The sequence below is a fragment of the Corvus brachyrhynchos genome, unplaced genomic scaffold, assembly GCF_000691975.1.
Source record: "Corvus brachyrhynchos isolate BGI_N302 unplaced genomic scaffold, ASM69197v1 scaffold116, whole genome shotgun sequence".
NCBI lineage: Eukaryota > Metazoa > Chordata > Aves > Passeriformes > Corvidae > Corvus > Corvus brachyrhynchos.
Genome location: NW_008240221.1, coordinates 15,166,820 through 15,181,654, shown reverse-complemented (window position 1 = coordinate 15,181,654; position 14,835 = coordinate 15,166,820). Strand labels below are relative to the sequence as shown.

General features: G+C 39.7%; 1 protein-coding gene across 1 annotated transcript; it reads left to right on the top strand.

Moving 5' to 3' along the window:
* The first annotated feature begins 4,736 nt into the window (after positions 1-4,736).
* LOC108449259 (cysteine-rich venom protein-like) lies at positions 4,737-14,631 on the top strand. The gene is made up of 7 exons (XM_017744927.1): positions 4,737-5,108; positions 10,745-10,876; positions 12,100-12,190; positions 12,618-12,763; positions 13,337-13,431; positions 14,222-14,310; positions 14,504-14,631. The coding sequence occupies exons 1-7, from the start codon at positions 4,737-4,739 to the stop codon at positions 14,629-14,631; spliced, it is 1,053 nt and encodes a 350-aa protein (XP_017600416.1).
* Positions 14,632-14,835: the final 204 nt, after the last annotated feature.

Sequence of the window (14,835 nt, the reverse complement as noted above, 5' to 3'; positions counted from 1 at the left end):
TTGCTTGGCACTAAAAGTGTCCTTAGAGAAGATGAAAAAATGCCCCGCTTGTACAATATGGAATATTAAAGAAAAATTACTTTGGCAAACAGCAAGTTTCCTGGTAAACACTCTCTGGCTCTGTGGGAGTGGTACTTCACTGACCCAAAGTGTTTGCTTTCCACAGAGCAAAGGACAAGCAAGAAAAAGGTCTGTGAGACTGAAATCTGCAGGTCTGTCATATGAGAATGTCACAATGTGAAATTTTTTTATATTTATCTCCTCAATGGGGATAATCCAGGCAGTGAAATTTAAGCCCCTACTCATACAGAGATGAAATGCAATAAATATCCATGCAAATGGTTTTCACTACAACAGAACAGTGGGATGACAGAGGGGCAGTCAAGGCTGATGAAATTCACCACCAATACTTAAAGAACTAGTTGAACAAATCTTTGAACCATGATCAGTGTTCAAGGCAAGGTTGGATGAGGCTCTGAGCAACCTGTGGGTCTCATCCCTGCCTATTGGAACTATATGATCTTTAAGGGCCCTTGGAATTCTGTGATTCTAGCACCCAACTTCATGAAGAAAATCATCACACAAAAGTCATTCAGAGAATTGGGAAAATTGGGAAGATGGATATGGAACTTCTGCCTAAAAAAAGGAACTAAAGGAGCACTTGAACCACTGACCTCATCTGATCCAGGGAAAAATTTTGAATTCAATTATTGAAAAAGCAATGCATAAATCCCTGGAAGCTATGCTGATGGCAAAACACGTCTAATATTTCAAACTTCCATCAAGCAAGCCTGTGAGATGAAGAGGCCTCATGGTCAAAGTCCTTAAAAGGAAACTTTTACATTTTCCTTTACGTACAAAAATATTATACAAGTTACTCTGCTGCTCTGGTATGCAAACTGCTGGCACAAAAAGATAAGAACCTGCTTGTTTGCAACTGGAAGAATCAAGGCTAAAGTGGAATAATTATGTCAAGTGGCTGGGTATGGTAAAGTAAATACAATCAGTATGACCTGGAAAATGGCAGGGCTGCTTTGGGTTGCAGTGGCTCTCACATTTACTGTGTCAGTAATACCATATACAGACAAGATTGCAATGGGAATGATCAGAAATATCATGGTTTGGATACACTAGAGGCAAAACTAGGTTCAAAGGGAGAAAAGGAATCAGGAAAGGACTGCTTATCTGAGAGGAGTTTGACAGGAGTTTGAGAGCAGATAATGGGGTGAAAGGGAAGGGAAAATATGGGCTCAAACTCAGAAAAAGGGAAAATGAAGAATAGAATCAAAGAACAATAGGAGGTGAAGGACATTGACAGACATCAGTGACAGCTGAGGGCCAGCCACTGCAAAACCCAAAGTACTCTTCATCAGGTCAGTGTTTGGATGAACAGAATAAAACTGGGTCACAGTATGTATATAATTGTAACTTGATAGTAGATCTAGATGTCAGTTTACATTTCAGAGATATAATTAATAGCTTCATGGTTGCACGCAAATGCCTGCATAGCAGTCAATTAATATTCATAGAATCATAGAATTGCTGAATCACAGAATGGTTTGGGTTGGAAAGGACCTGAAAGATCATCTTGTTCCAGCCCCTGCCATGGGCAGGGACACCTTCCACTATCCCAGGTTGCTCCAAGCCCTGTCCAGCCTGGGCTTGGACACTTCCAGGGATGGGACAACTACAGCTTCTCTGGGCAACCTGTGCCAACTCACAACCCTCTGAGTAAAGAATTTCTTCCCAACATCTAATCCAACCCTGCCCTCAGTCTGTTTGAAGTCATGACCTCTTGTCCTGTCACTCCATGCCTTTGCCAAAAGTCCCTCTCCAGCTCTCTGGGAGCCCCTTTAGGTGCTGAAAGGTGCTCTAAGGTCTCCCTGGAGCCTTCTCTTCTCCAGACTGAACAATCCCAATTCTCTCAGCCTTTCATATTCCCCTAAGCATTTAGCTCAGTTGTGAGTCCACAACTCTCTGACATTCCCCAGGGTATCCTGCCAGGGCTCCAGCTAAAACCTGGAAAGGCTCAAGTTTTCCATATGCACTTTGCAACATCCTTAGCACTGCGAGGGTGTCTTGGAGATCTTGTTTTATATGAGATAGTGCCAAGTTCCTCCTTACAGGCTCCTGCATTTAGACTTAGGTCTCCACTAACCTAGAAGATCTCCCTCCTTCTGATGGGATAACTAACTTAGAAGTAGAAACCTACATTTCAGATACCCTCTTTTAATTAGACAACTGTATAATTCAAATGTATTTTATGACTTATCTCAAAAGAGTTTATTCATTGATTTATGAAGAACTGCACATATTTGCTTTTCCCTGACTTGACCATAGAAAAGCACTAACGCAAGCATGTGTACTGAGATATCGATAGTCGTGTGGACAACTGGATATTTTCCAACAGCAGAAAGCTGTAAAAGTTGTGTATTGGTTTCAATCATGAAATGTTTTTTCCTTAGCAATCATTTTTCCGTGGTTCATTACAGAACAGTGTGTTCTAGGCTCATCTTTCTGGACTGTGTGTGCATTTTCTATCACATCACATGTCTCTAAAAGGAAAAATATTGCAGGATGCAGAAACCAGGAATCTATGTCTGCCTTTGCAGCACTTTTCCTCTGGGCCTTTTCCAGCAAGTAAGTGCTCCCTCTTGCCTTTTTCCCCATCCAGCCATATAGTTCCTTCACGTCAGGCTGTGGAAAGGCTCAGCTTCAGTGAAGTGCATAGAAAGCCACCTCAGTCAAGATAGGCTTTGAACGTGTATTTAAAATACCCTGTAGTTATGCAGCTTATATTCATCTTTTATCAACTTGTTTCCAGCTTCAGACTGTTATCAAATCTATTCCACTACAAAAAAAGGTGAGAAGCCACTCCACAAAGAGGCTTGTCTGTGGCCAAATCAAATTGGTTCAGGAATTATTATGAGTCAAACTGCATTTAATCAGCAATGTCATTTCCAAATGACGCTTCAAGCTGGGATTCTGTGATTTTAAGTGGCCAATCTATGAATACTTATTTTCACAGCTCCCAATATTTCTCATTTGCTTACTGCAACCAGTCCAATAGAATTCTCCATGTGAGACTCACTGACTTGGAAATCAGATTTTCCTGTTTTCTAATACATTTTAACATAAGTTTCACTCACACAAAGTTCAAGATATTTTTACCAACTGGACACCATCAAAAGAAGACCAACCTTCTGCTTTACTTTTATGTCAAATGCATGAAAAGGCTGAAATGCTCATATATAAGCACTTAAGGAATATAAATATTTTAAGGAATTAATTTTATGCCCATAATTTTGAAAAGGTTTCACAGTAGAAGGCCCCACATTGTCACTACTGCTAAATTACAGAAAATCTTTTTCCAGCAAATACATGTAGGAAACCAAGAGGTATTAATGAAAAACTTCAAATTGTGTAGCCTGTTTTTCTCAAACAAGAATGTCTGAAGTCATTAACCATGTAAACTGAAGCCAACCCCATAAAACCTGTTTTGTCTATGAGTAAAAAACAAATGCCTCCAGATGATCATTACATTCGAGTTATCTATGATAGCTTGAGTCTGCATTGCTTTGTGTCTTTCACTATTACTTAGAGAGAAAAGGGTGTATTTCTCACTTCCTTTAAAAAACGGTAAAATTAATAAATTGCCTATATCAAAAGTCAGTTTGGATTCTAAGAAAAGTCATTGTGGTTTGTTTGCTCTGTTTCCTGTTGGCCAGGCTTATTTTAAACAAGGGATTTGTTATAAAGGATCAGCTGGGCTTCTGTTTGGTTACACCTGACTCTCACAGAGGAAGATATATCTGAAAAAAATACTGTTGTTCTAATGGTGAAGCTGAAGTGACAATCTCTGTATGCTTAAAAAAGAACAATTATGCATTTTTACACTACTCAGATTTGCCACATTTCAGCAAAGATTGAAAAGAGCATGAGCATGGGCATGTATTGAACTTTGATACGAGAAGTGTATGGTTGTAGTGATTGGATCATTTACTAATCCATTTTGGGCTTCATGAAAATGACTTTCACACACATATGCAAAATTCCTTCTGCAATTTTGTATGTTAGACTTTAAAAGCCTTCTAGAATAGTAGTACTATGAAATAATTAAGTTTATCACCCAAGGAAACCATGAAATCTCCTTGCCGTAAACTTTCTAGAAACATATAGAAAAACATCTCTAAGGAACAGCCTATTTTTTTTTACAGATCACTTTCTGGGAGCACAAGAGAAGGACTAGGCCTCTAAAAGTTTCTGGATAACAATATTTTTTTTTAATTATTCCAATATACAGTGCTTATGTGCAGTTACTGTTGGTTCATTTAGGTTTTTTGTTTATTTTCCTTGGTGATAAATACACAGGCAAAGGTTTCAAGTTTCAAAGTATCACAGAAGGAGACTTACTGCAGTCATAGAATCATAGAATGGTTTGGATTGGAAGGGACCTTAAAAAACATCCATTCCCAACCCCCCTGCCATGGGCAGGGACACCTTCCACTAGACCAGGTTGCTCCAAGCCCTGTCCAACCTGGCCTTGGACACTTCCAGGGATGGGGCAGCCACAGCTTCTCCTCACACTGCCAGCCTCCAGGTCTGCTGTTAGAGGTCACCTGTAGGCAAAGGTCCCTGAAATGTCTCCTTTGAAAGCCAATTTCAACTCTTAAAGACTGCACCTGTGCCACAGAGGGCAGAGACCTGACCAGCACATCTCCTTGGACCGAGAGGTGATGGAGAGGAGCCATGGTGAGGAGCTTGGCTCGCTGAAGACCAAAGGCACACATGGAATGCTGCGTTTTCCTGAGAAGCATGCACTTTCTCTACCTGCTTTTCACCCTGGCTGGGCACACGCCTCCTCCAATTCAAAACCAATGATGTGGGGTTACAAGAGTGCTGCCATCACAATTTCCTATTTGCAAGCCCAACATCTCAACCCTGGTGGTCCAACAGCCTTTGAAGAGACTCCTAACTTCTGCATTTCCATGCCTGGCCTTTGCTTGGGCTGGCTCTTTTGGAGGGGCATCTGCCCGCCTCTGACAGCATCTGTTGGATTGATTGACTCTGTTGCTTCTCTCCCTAATGATAACAATCTGGAGTGGAAGGTGAGTTGGGTCATGTGGAAGAAATAATGTTCCTTTTTGCCAAATAAAGTCGGGTCTGCAAGGTGTTCTGTACAGCCAAGGAAAAGATCTATGCAAAGTTCTGAACCACACAGAACTGTATGGAATCTAAAGCCCTACTTTAGCTGTCATTAACTTCAGTGGAAACAAAGAATTGAAGAAACTGGATTTTTGTCTTCACAAGGGCAGTAGGAGAACTTCCACAGTCAAATCCTTTGAGCTGATTTTTTTTAAAGAACTTTCCATAGATTTATCTTTAAAAATATTCATACATTTGCAGAAGGCCATGGAATGAAATCTTAATTTATTTTTTTAATTAAATTACCTCACCCCTTCAGATAATCCACATGAGGAAGTAGCAATTGCTACGCTAAATTGTTCTTTGTACCATGGTTCCGGATGTCAGTTTTATTAATCTTTTATTTCTTCCCAATTATTTCACCCACAGACCATGAATTGCAGCATATCTGACAGTCATCCTTTAGAGAACAAATCGTTTTCACTATTCAAACAGGTGGGGCATGCTTTAAAGAAATACTTGCACTAGCATAATTTTGTTTTAACAGCACAAATAAAACTCAGGTGACTGTAATGAATTAATGAAAATTGCTGAGTATGGTAGATGGGGTAAAAGAATGGAAGTATCTCCCAGGACATTGGGAATCTGGAGCTGCTAGACTGCCTCCCCTCACAGTCAATAGAAATGCAGTCTTAATAACTGTGGTAGGTGTCTTATGAGGCTTTCTGATGGTGATAACCCTGGTCTCATCAAAATTGTTACAAGCACTTCAGATAAAAAAGTACCTTTGCCCTTATCTCAGAACATGGAAAGATATGGGAGACCTTATCAGAGGCAACTTCCCCTAAGTGCTGCCCGCTATACAAACAAAGAACAAAGGCAGCTATGTTTTCCAACACAGGGATTATAATACAGTATTAAAATGCTGGCAACAGCAGACAGCTGCAGGAATTCTGCAGAAATCTGGAAACGGTGAGACAATATTTACTTGCAGTGTGGGCAGCAACCTTGAGCCAGCATGGTGAAAAGGGTGCTCAGTGTGCAACATACCCCAGCAAAGGCAAGGATGAGGAAGGGAACCAAGAAGGGAATAAGGAGATGTGCAGATGCTTTATGCCTTCTGATAGCCACTAGACTGCATGGAAGGAAGCAAGAAAGGTTGTGTTTCAGCAATGAGGGCCTGTCAAAGCTGCCGTTGTGATATTACCTTTTAAGCAAATGAAAGCAAAGATTCTGCAAAAAGGAAATGTAAACTGAGTGATGCCAGGTTGGACAGGGCTTGGAGCAACCTGGGATAGTGGAAGGTATCCCTGCCCATGGCAGGGGGTTGGAACTCGAAGGTCTTTAAGGTCCTTTCAACCTGACCATTCTATGCTGCACTAGAGCAGAGCACATGCCACACATCTCTCAACTGAAGAGGGAAAATGTGCAACATCTGCAGCCATTCTGCAGTAAGTTAACCTTGACCAACATGTGGGGTGAGTTATGTGTACAATAATCACAGAATCAGATAATCACAGAATGGTTTAGGTTGGAAGGGACCTTAAAGATCATCTTGTTCCACCCCCTGCCATGGGCAGGGACACCCTCCTCTAGACCAGATTACTCAGAGCTCCATCCAGCCTTGTCTTGAACATTTCCAGGGATGGGGCAGCCACAGCTTCTCTGGGCAACCTCTTCTAGTGTCTCACCACACTCATAGTCATGAATTCTTCCCTAATATCCAATCTAAACCTTCCCCCTTTCAGTTTAAAGCCATTCCCCTTTGTCCTATCAATACATGCCCTGGTAAGAAGTTATGTCCAGTGCCACAGCTGCAGTGAGCTAATAGAATATATTTTATTCAGCAAATGGAAGTTCAGGAACCGCTTGAAAGAAAATATCACTGTGTTACCCACAGTGCAGGTCATTCTGTGCACAGCTAAGAAGTTGCTCACTTATGTATGTGCCTCAAAATATTTATCCTACTCTTTTGCCAGAGACAGGAAAGACAACTTTGAAACAACAGCCCTGAACTCAAGCTTTTATTTAGTGAACACATTAGCACTGTAGCTTGCTGATCAGACTAGAAGTTGAAGTTCTGCAAAAGGACAGGTCTTCTGTCTTCTCTTTTTTCTTGCCCTGGAGATAAGAAAAAAAAAAAAAAAATCCAGAACAATGCAGCTCTATTGGTTCATTTTCAGTCACCTGTTCCTTAAGAAAAGTTCTTTCTTCCACAACGGGCAGGCCCAAAGCTGATGTCATTTATCAGCAATAAATATTGACAAGGAAAAAAAAAGGGAAAATGTATATATATATATATACAACCCTGCACTGGGGAGAGCCTCACACCCCTTCCACTTCCTCAGATACAGGAGGATTCTGGTGGATGAAGGTAATGTATGCAGAATTGAATTTCAGCCTTAGGGATTTTACCCGTAGAGTCTCTTGGTCAGTATTGATTGGGCATTGTGCTACAAAGGTTAATGCAACTAATAGCTAAGTTGTACCAAATGTGATAATTAAAAGAAAATGTCTGTTTATAGTATCTCAGAGGAAGAACATAAAATAATTTATATCTTCTGCTCTGAAACCACACCTTGCACCTGTAGGGGTGAAAAATGGCTTCACTGGAGTCTAATTCCCATATTTCCTTGGATCAAAATGTAACTCTTGGACCCACTTGCTTCATTCTTGAAATGTGAATATAAATCAATCCATTTTTCAGAGGGTGGTCAGTCATGGGAAATGCTTTTCTAATGTCTTTTGAATTATTTTGATAGGTTGAATTTATTTCACTTGAGTATTGGGATATACAAGTATAGCTCAACTCATAACTTGGTCATCTCTAAATGTTAACTATCTGTCCAAACTTTCATGTATATATGCTGCTAAAATGTCTGATCTATATTACAGTATGTAATAAGCTGATTGCCTTTTCTTAATGCAGAGTGAATTTTTTTTTTTATGAAATTTAAAGATGTAAATTAAAGAAGGTAGAGGAAAAAGATATTAAAGTAACTGAAAATATTCCCACTCTTCCAAACTTTCAAACCTGCTATGCCCTGAAAGCTGTATCAAATGCCAGGAGAAAGATTCTGCTGAGGAGTGAAACACCAGGATTAAACATAAGATTGTATTTTTCAAATAGAACTTCTTTTTTTCTAGTTTTGAAGCTATCAGTGTTTATTTTATCTCTTTTTATACCCAATCAAATTTTCATGAAACCTCAGGTTTTCAAGAAGAGCTGCCTGAAAGTGCATTGCTGGCATTTGTTTGTCAGAAGCATAGAAGTGACTTAGTGGATTGAGCACTCTTGACAGGGAAGGATAATTGTATCTGGGAACTATCATCTTTTGATTTTGAAAGTAAAGCCCCACACATTTAGTCCAAGAGGCAGATTGGACAGTAGGTCTGGCAGTCGAAGATGTGCGGTAGTATTTAATCAACTTTAACTCTGGATCTAGAAATTGTTTCCAGTGGCAGCCCTTAATCCAGGAGGTCCCAAAAAGATTTTGTTTCTGCATGTAAGGGCAAGAAAACTCTTCTATGTCTAAAAATATCCTTTCAGTTTAAGAATTTATTCTTCATTAATATCAGTGAGATCCCTGCCTCTACCTCATGCAAATGATTTCCTTATGAAATCACAGGAAGAAGAAAATAAAGACTGAATATCTGAATTACGGGATAGGACAACAGATATTGGTTTTAAACAAAAGGAGGGACAATTTAATTTTTTTTTTTACAATGATAGTTTCCCTATCAAGCAGGATTTCCTAGATTTCTATTGACCTGTACTGCTCACACCGTGGGTTTTTCTGTGAGGCCACCTCTAAGGCTTTTTATATTTTTTGGGTTTTATTATCTCTATTTCTCTCTTGCCTGTCTGGTTTTAGGTAACCTGCTGAGCTCAAAGCTAGTCTTCTTTGGGATTTTCCACATCTTTACTCTTTAACAACCAAAAAGACATTTTCCCTCATATATTCTCATCAATACAAAGTTATATAACTTTTGCTTTTCCTGACATGCAGAAAAATTGTCCTGTGTATATGAGTGGTTTCAGAGTGTCTGTGTACAACTGTATGAGGTGCCTTAGGACTCAGAGTGCAGTAGCCAACATTATTTGTTAATAACATCGTATTTGAAGGTTTTCTTTGTGTCTAGGTGTCAGATGAAACATGAGGGTGATCACCACCGTTTGCCTCAGCCATTATGATGCTGATTTAATGAGGAAATGGGGAGCAGGGAAAGAAATGGAGAAAACAGCCCATGTGTTCAGTGCTCCACTCCAAAACACCAGATCTCACTGTAGATGATGCTTGAGAAGGATTCTGATGTGACAGTACTGAACACATTAATGGGCTTTTTTTTCCACACAAGGAGCCAAACATGAAGGAAATGCTGCAAATTCAAGATGTCTTGAATAAAGGAGTCAAAAGGGGACTGAACCATCTGTTTCAAGTAACACACAACTTTATGATATTTAGAGTCCCTGCTTCCATGCAAGGTGGAGTCTTCTCTCTGTAGGAGACCGTGCCTGTGCACAGTTTCAGCACATCCATATTCAGGATCAACTAAAATAAACTTCTTTGTTCAGGCTTTGACGTTGCAGCAGTTTTGTATCTTGCTCACATACCACATTGTGCCATAACATTTATGCAACAGAGACTAATTGTTTCTGGGGTTTTGATTTTTTTTTTTCCCCCTATAGAAATGGATCTACTAACTGCAATTTTTCTCCTGGCTGCTCTGCTACACCAATTTGATGGACAGGTAAGAACATTCATCTGTACAAAACACCCATATCTGACTCCTTTGTATAGATATCTGGCCTAATGTAGTCTGATCTTTTGATCTCTAGACATTTAGAATTTAGGGGTGCAAGTATTGTTAGTATGTTAATGTAACACATTGAAGACGAACTCTCATTGCGTACAGACTTTGTATAACTATTATTATTATTATTACTGTTATTATTATTATTGTTGTTGTTGTTGTTATTATTATTATTATTATTATTATTATTTGTGTGTTGGTTGAGCAACCTGGTCTAGTGGAAAGTGTCCATGTATATGACAGGTGGTTTGGAGCTACTGGCTCTTTAAGCTTGCAACCCAAATCATTTGGTGATTCTGCCTACCAAAATATTCTTCCCTTCACGGGACTAATTTTTAAAAGACATTTTTCATAAATAAATAAATAATTTAAGTTTCAGAAATCTGATTCATAAACTTCTTAGAGAGGATTAATCTTGTAAGATGTAGATATCTACTAAGTGGGCACTTGAATGTGAGCTATTTATCTCATTATTTTATTCTTACAAATGAATGGAAAGAAACAAGTACTTTAGGAAAGAAAATTAAAATTTTCTTCAGTAAATATCAGGTGCACCATGTTGTAAGTTGATACTCTCCTTTACCTGAGTATAGATGCAGCCTAAAACAACTGGCTGAGATGTTACTTCTACCACCATAAATGTCTTAAGTTAAACAAAATTTATGACATTAATTCTTGGGGTAGATTCAGTTGACAAACAAAAGTGACAAGAAGCTCATAATTTATCTTGTCTATTACACTTCTGTTAACTGGGACCTTCACTGTTTTGGTTTTTTTCTTCCAGGGTTTTCCATATAAAAAAGTGAACGCTTTCTCCTTTCCTCATTTTAAGCCTCAAAAAGAAAAACAGATCCTTGAGCTACACAATGAAATACGGAGATCTGTAACTCCCACAGCCAGGAACATGCTGAAGATGGTGAGCCATGAATTACAGCTAGTCTGCTTTTCCCTTAAAGGAAATGATAGGACAAGCCCAGCATCAAAAGAGGCTGTGGAACGAAGGGATTAAGAGCAGCCTGATGAGAAGGACTTGGAGGTGTTCATGGATGAGAAGCTCAACATGAGCGAGCAAGATGCTCCAAGGGCTGGAGTACCTCTGCACTGGAGACAGACTGGGAGAGCTGGGGGTGTTCAGCCTGGAGAAGGATCCAGGGAGACCTTAGAGCCCCTTCCAGTACCTACAGGGGGTCTACAAGAATGAGGAAAAACACTTTATCAGGGCCTCTTTCAATAATACAAGGGGTAAAGGTTTTCAATTAAAAGCAGGTAGATTAAGATTAAATAAAGAAAGAAGATTTTTATGATTAGGGTGGTGAGGCCCTGGCACAGGTTGCCCAGAGAAGCTGTGGCTGCCCCATCCCTGGAAGTGTCCAAGGCCAGGTTGGACGGGGCTCGGACCCACCTGGTCCAGTTGAAGATGTTCCTGCTCATTGCACAGGGGTTGGACTAGATGATCCTTCACTGCCCATTCCAACCCAAACTATCCATGATTCTCTGATTCTAAAAAGAGAAACACAAGCCCTGAATGAAGGAAAGAGCACGCAATGTAAAGGGGGAACGGGAGCCCGAGCAGCAGCTTCTGAATCTCACACTGTCAGGAGGGCAAAAGGGATCTAGATCTGCAAAACTTCTCCCATCCCTGTCACCCCTGATATTCCTTGTTATCCCTGTCCCATGAGCAGATGAGCTGGTCAGTGCTTTGTGGCTAAGCCTGCCTAGCAAGGCCTGCAAACATTCCTCAGGTTCAAAGCCCAGCTGATATCAATCGCCACAACTCAGCTGCACCTGGACTGAAAATCAGTTTTATACTTTTTAGTCCAGTGCACCCAGCAGTGTTCACTTGGACACAAAGCTGAAAGAGCTCAGCAGTAAGTTATAAAAATCCCTTTAATCTGCACCATCTGGAGATTGGGACTGTGTGACAGAACTGTGCAGAATAACCTGCTCTGACACCTTTAAGAGTTGAAGAAATGTGGTTCCCGTGCCCCAGGAGAGTAAAACAGCACAACTCCTCCTCTTTCTGTTGAGGGCCACGGGAGCATCTAGTGCTCAACACCCATTCCTATGTTTTTCTTCCTCTTCTCATGGGCTGCACCAACCTATTTATGACCTGGATACTTCTTCCTTTGTGTCTTTCAGGTGTGGAGTGAGAAAGCTGCCAAAAATGCTCAGAAATGGGCAAGTCAGTGTGGGATGAAAATCAGTCCAAGAGACAAGAGAGTTATTAATGGTACTGACAAAGGTGGAGCCTGAGCTGATGGGTTAATGGCAGTTTGCAGATGACCCCTGTGAATGTGAAAGAGAAATAAGGATGACTTTTAATCTGTTGTAGAATAGCTTTTTAAGATTATTAGAATACCACTTTAGGACCTGGTCTAGTGGAGGATGTCCCTACCCATGGCAACGGGCTTGGAACAAGATGATCTTTAGGTCCCTTCCAACACAAACCACTCTGTGAGTCTGTGATTATGAAACACAAAAACATCATTTTTGTCAGATGAATACTCTGAAAGACAACTTGGAACTCCTTAAAATCACAGGGCAAAGTGGTTGGCATCATAGGCATTTTTTAAAGAGTATAGCTACAGCCCCTCTGTCCCACCTCCCGCCCTACAGTTTGCTTCTTTCCTAATGAAATAGATTTACTTCTTCTCCAGGTGTCACCTGTGGTGAGAATGTGTTGCTGTCATCCTACCCAAGAACATGGGCTGATGCAATTCAAGTGTGGTACAGTCAGTCCTCCAACTTCAAGTATGGATATGGAGCAATCTCGAAAAATGTCAATGTTGAGAGCTACACTCAGGTATGGAGACTTGAAACAAACTGCAGGGGTACACCAGAATTATAGGAGTACACTTAAGGCAGCTGGGAGTTATTTGTAATCAGAAAAAAACTATCAGTGTCATCAAACTATTATCTATCATTCACACTCTGATCCAAAGATGAATTATAAGCTAAAATTCTTTTCCATCTAATTAGGAGGCAATGGAACCAGTATTTTGGAAGAGCTGTTCAAAAGAGAAATATTATTCTGTAGAAAAACCTTTCTTTAGAAATATCTTCAATTCAGAAATAAATATTTTCTGTACAGGGATTGAAATACATTATTAAGAAGTGTCAAAGCAAAATAGCTGTGATGAAAATATTTGAATTTCAACTTTAGTGTCCTGCCAGACACTGTGTTCAAACACATTTGGTAACTGGAGGAAACTCATTTTTCTATGTATTCTTTCTGACAGCTAAACTTTAAACGTAAAAGCTGACTAGAAAAAATGAAAGAAAAAGTTATTTTCTGGTTCTGTTATTTTCTGAGGTTCTCTAATGAGAATTCAAGAGGGATGACTCTGAAATAATGTGTTTGGTTTTTATCCTACAGCTAATCTGGTACAACAGTTACAAGGTGGGATGTGGAGTTTCCTACTGTCCCACAGGCCCGTACAAGTACTTTTATGTTTGCCAATACTGCCCCGCGTACGTACTGCCTTCTCACTCAGTTGTGATGATTATGGATATGTTTCCAAAACATCCTTGGCTATAGGATAAAACAATTGCAATCTACTTTAACCATTTATACTTTTGAAAATACCAATGTGAATTGTGGGTTTTTAACAGCATGTGGAATATATCAGTATTTATTTTATTGCATGTAGGGAGATTTCAGCAGACAAACAAGGGCTTATCTCTGTCAGAATCAGGGATCAGGCACAAATCATGCTGTAATTTTGACCATAAAGAAGAAAATCAGGTGCAAAGTGAAATCCAAGAGCAAATGAATATTCACAGAGGTAAAGGACTGCATTTCAGAATGGTTTTGCTGAGGTTTGCCGAAACTGGGGATAGTGGAAGGTGTTGAAATGAAGTGATCTCCCAACCCCCCCATGGAAGGGGGTTGGAACTAAGTGATCTCTAAGGTCCCGTCCTACCCAAACCAGTCTGTGATTTGTGATTGTATGATTACCTCAATCAGTTGAAATCTATTAGAGAAGCAGAGCTAGGAAGCATATAATTTTTTTTTAACAGATAATGCTATAAAATGCAAATAATCAATTAATCTTGTTTCTCTAAACCTTATTGTCTCTCTTATTTAAAATCAAATTTTTTGTATTGGATGAATATCTGAAACTAAAACATGACAGCCTATGAAAATACTTTTATCCAAAAACTTCTGGATGCCTTTCACTGCAATAAAAAACAAACTCCTGTTAATGGCTCAGAGCTTCATGTTGATCTTGTTTTGTCTCGTAACTCTTTCAAATTTCAGAGGAAATAACCCCATGCAAATAGCTATGCCTTACAGAAGTGGACCAAAGTGTGCTGACTGTCCTGGCCACTGTGACAAAGGACTTTGCAGTAAGTCACTCCATTCTCCTTAAAAAAGGCATTCTGTAATGTTCAAGCCATTTTAACAGCAGAGCAAAAGTACAAAGTTTATACAGACATGAACAACTGGAATTTCTGGAAAATGCAGAAGTATCAAATCAGGGCTTCCAAATAATATTTCATGTGTTTTTTCATGTGTTTGCTCCTCTCTCTTTTATTTTAGCCAACCCTTGTAAGTATCAAGACTTCCTTGGAAACTGCAAAAACCTGAAAATGTTGTTTGGCTGTAGCCACCCACTGGTGAAGAAGGAGTGTCCTGCAAGCTGCAAATGCACCACTCAAATCATCTAAAGTCCTGCTGGATGTCATTACAGCTGCTGTGAGATTATAAGGAAAGAGTAGAACTCCCTGTAAAGTTTATTCACTAAAGAGCATCTGCTCATATTGACCAATAGATAACAATTTTATCTGAAATCTGACCATTACTTCAGTCCTAAATTAGACTAGTAGCTCAAAATAACCTCTGATGTTATTTTAGGTTTTGTAGAAATCATG

What these genes read in the sequence shown, in the direction of transcription:
- LOC108449259 (XM_017744927.1), top strand. Translation starts at nt 4,737, where the DNA reads ATGGAGAGGAGCCATGGTGAGGAGCTTGGCTCGCTGAAGACCAAAGGC. An exon ending in AGACAAGAGAGTTATTAATG is followed by an intron (nt 12,191 to 12,617) that starts GTACTGACAAAG and finishes CTTCTTCTCCAG; the next exon opens with GTGTCACCTGTGGTGAGAAT. An exon ending in CTGTGACAAAGGACTTTGCA is followed by an intron (nt 14,311 to 14,503) that starts GTAAGTCACTCC and finishes CTTTTATTTTAG; the next exon opens with CCAACCCTTGTAAGTATCAA.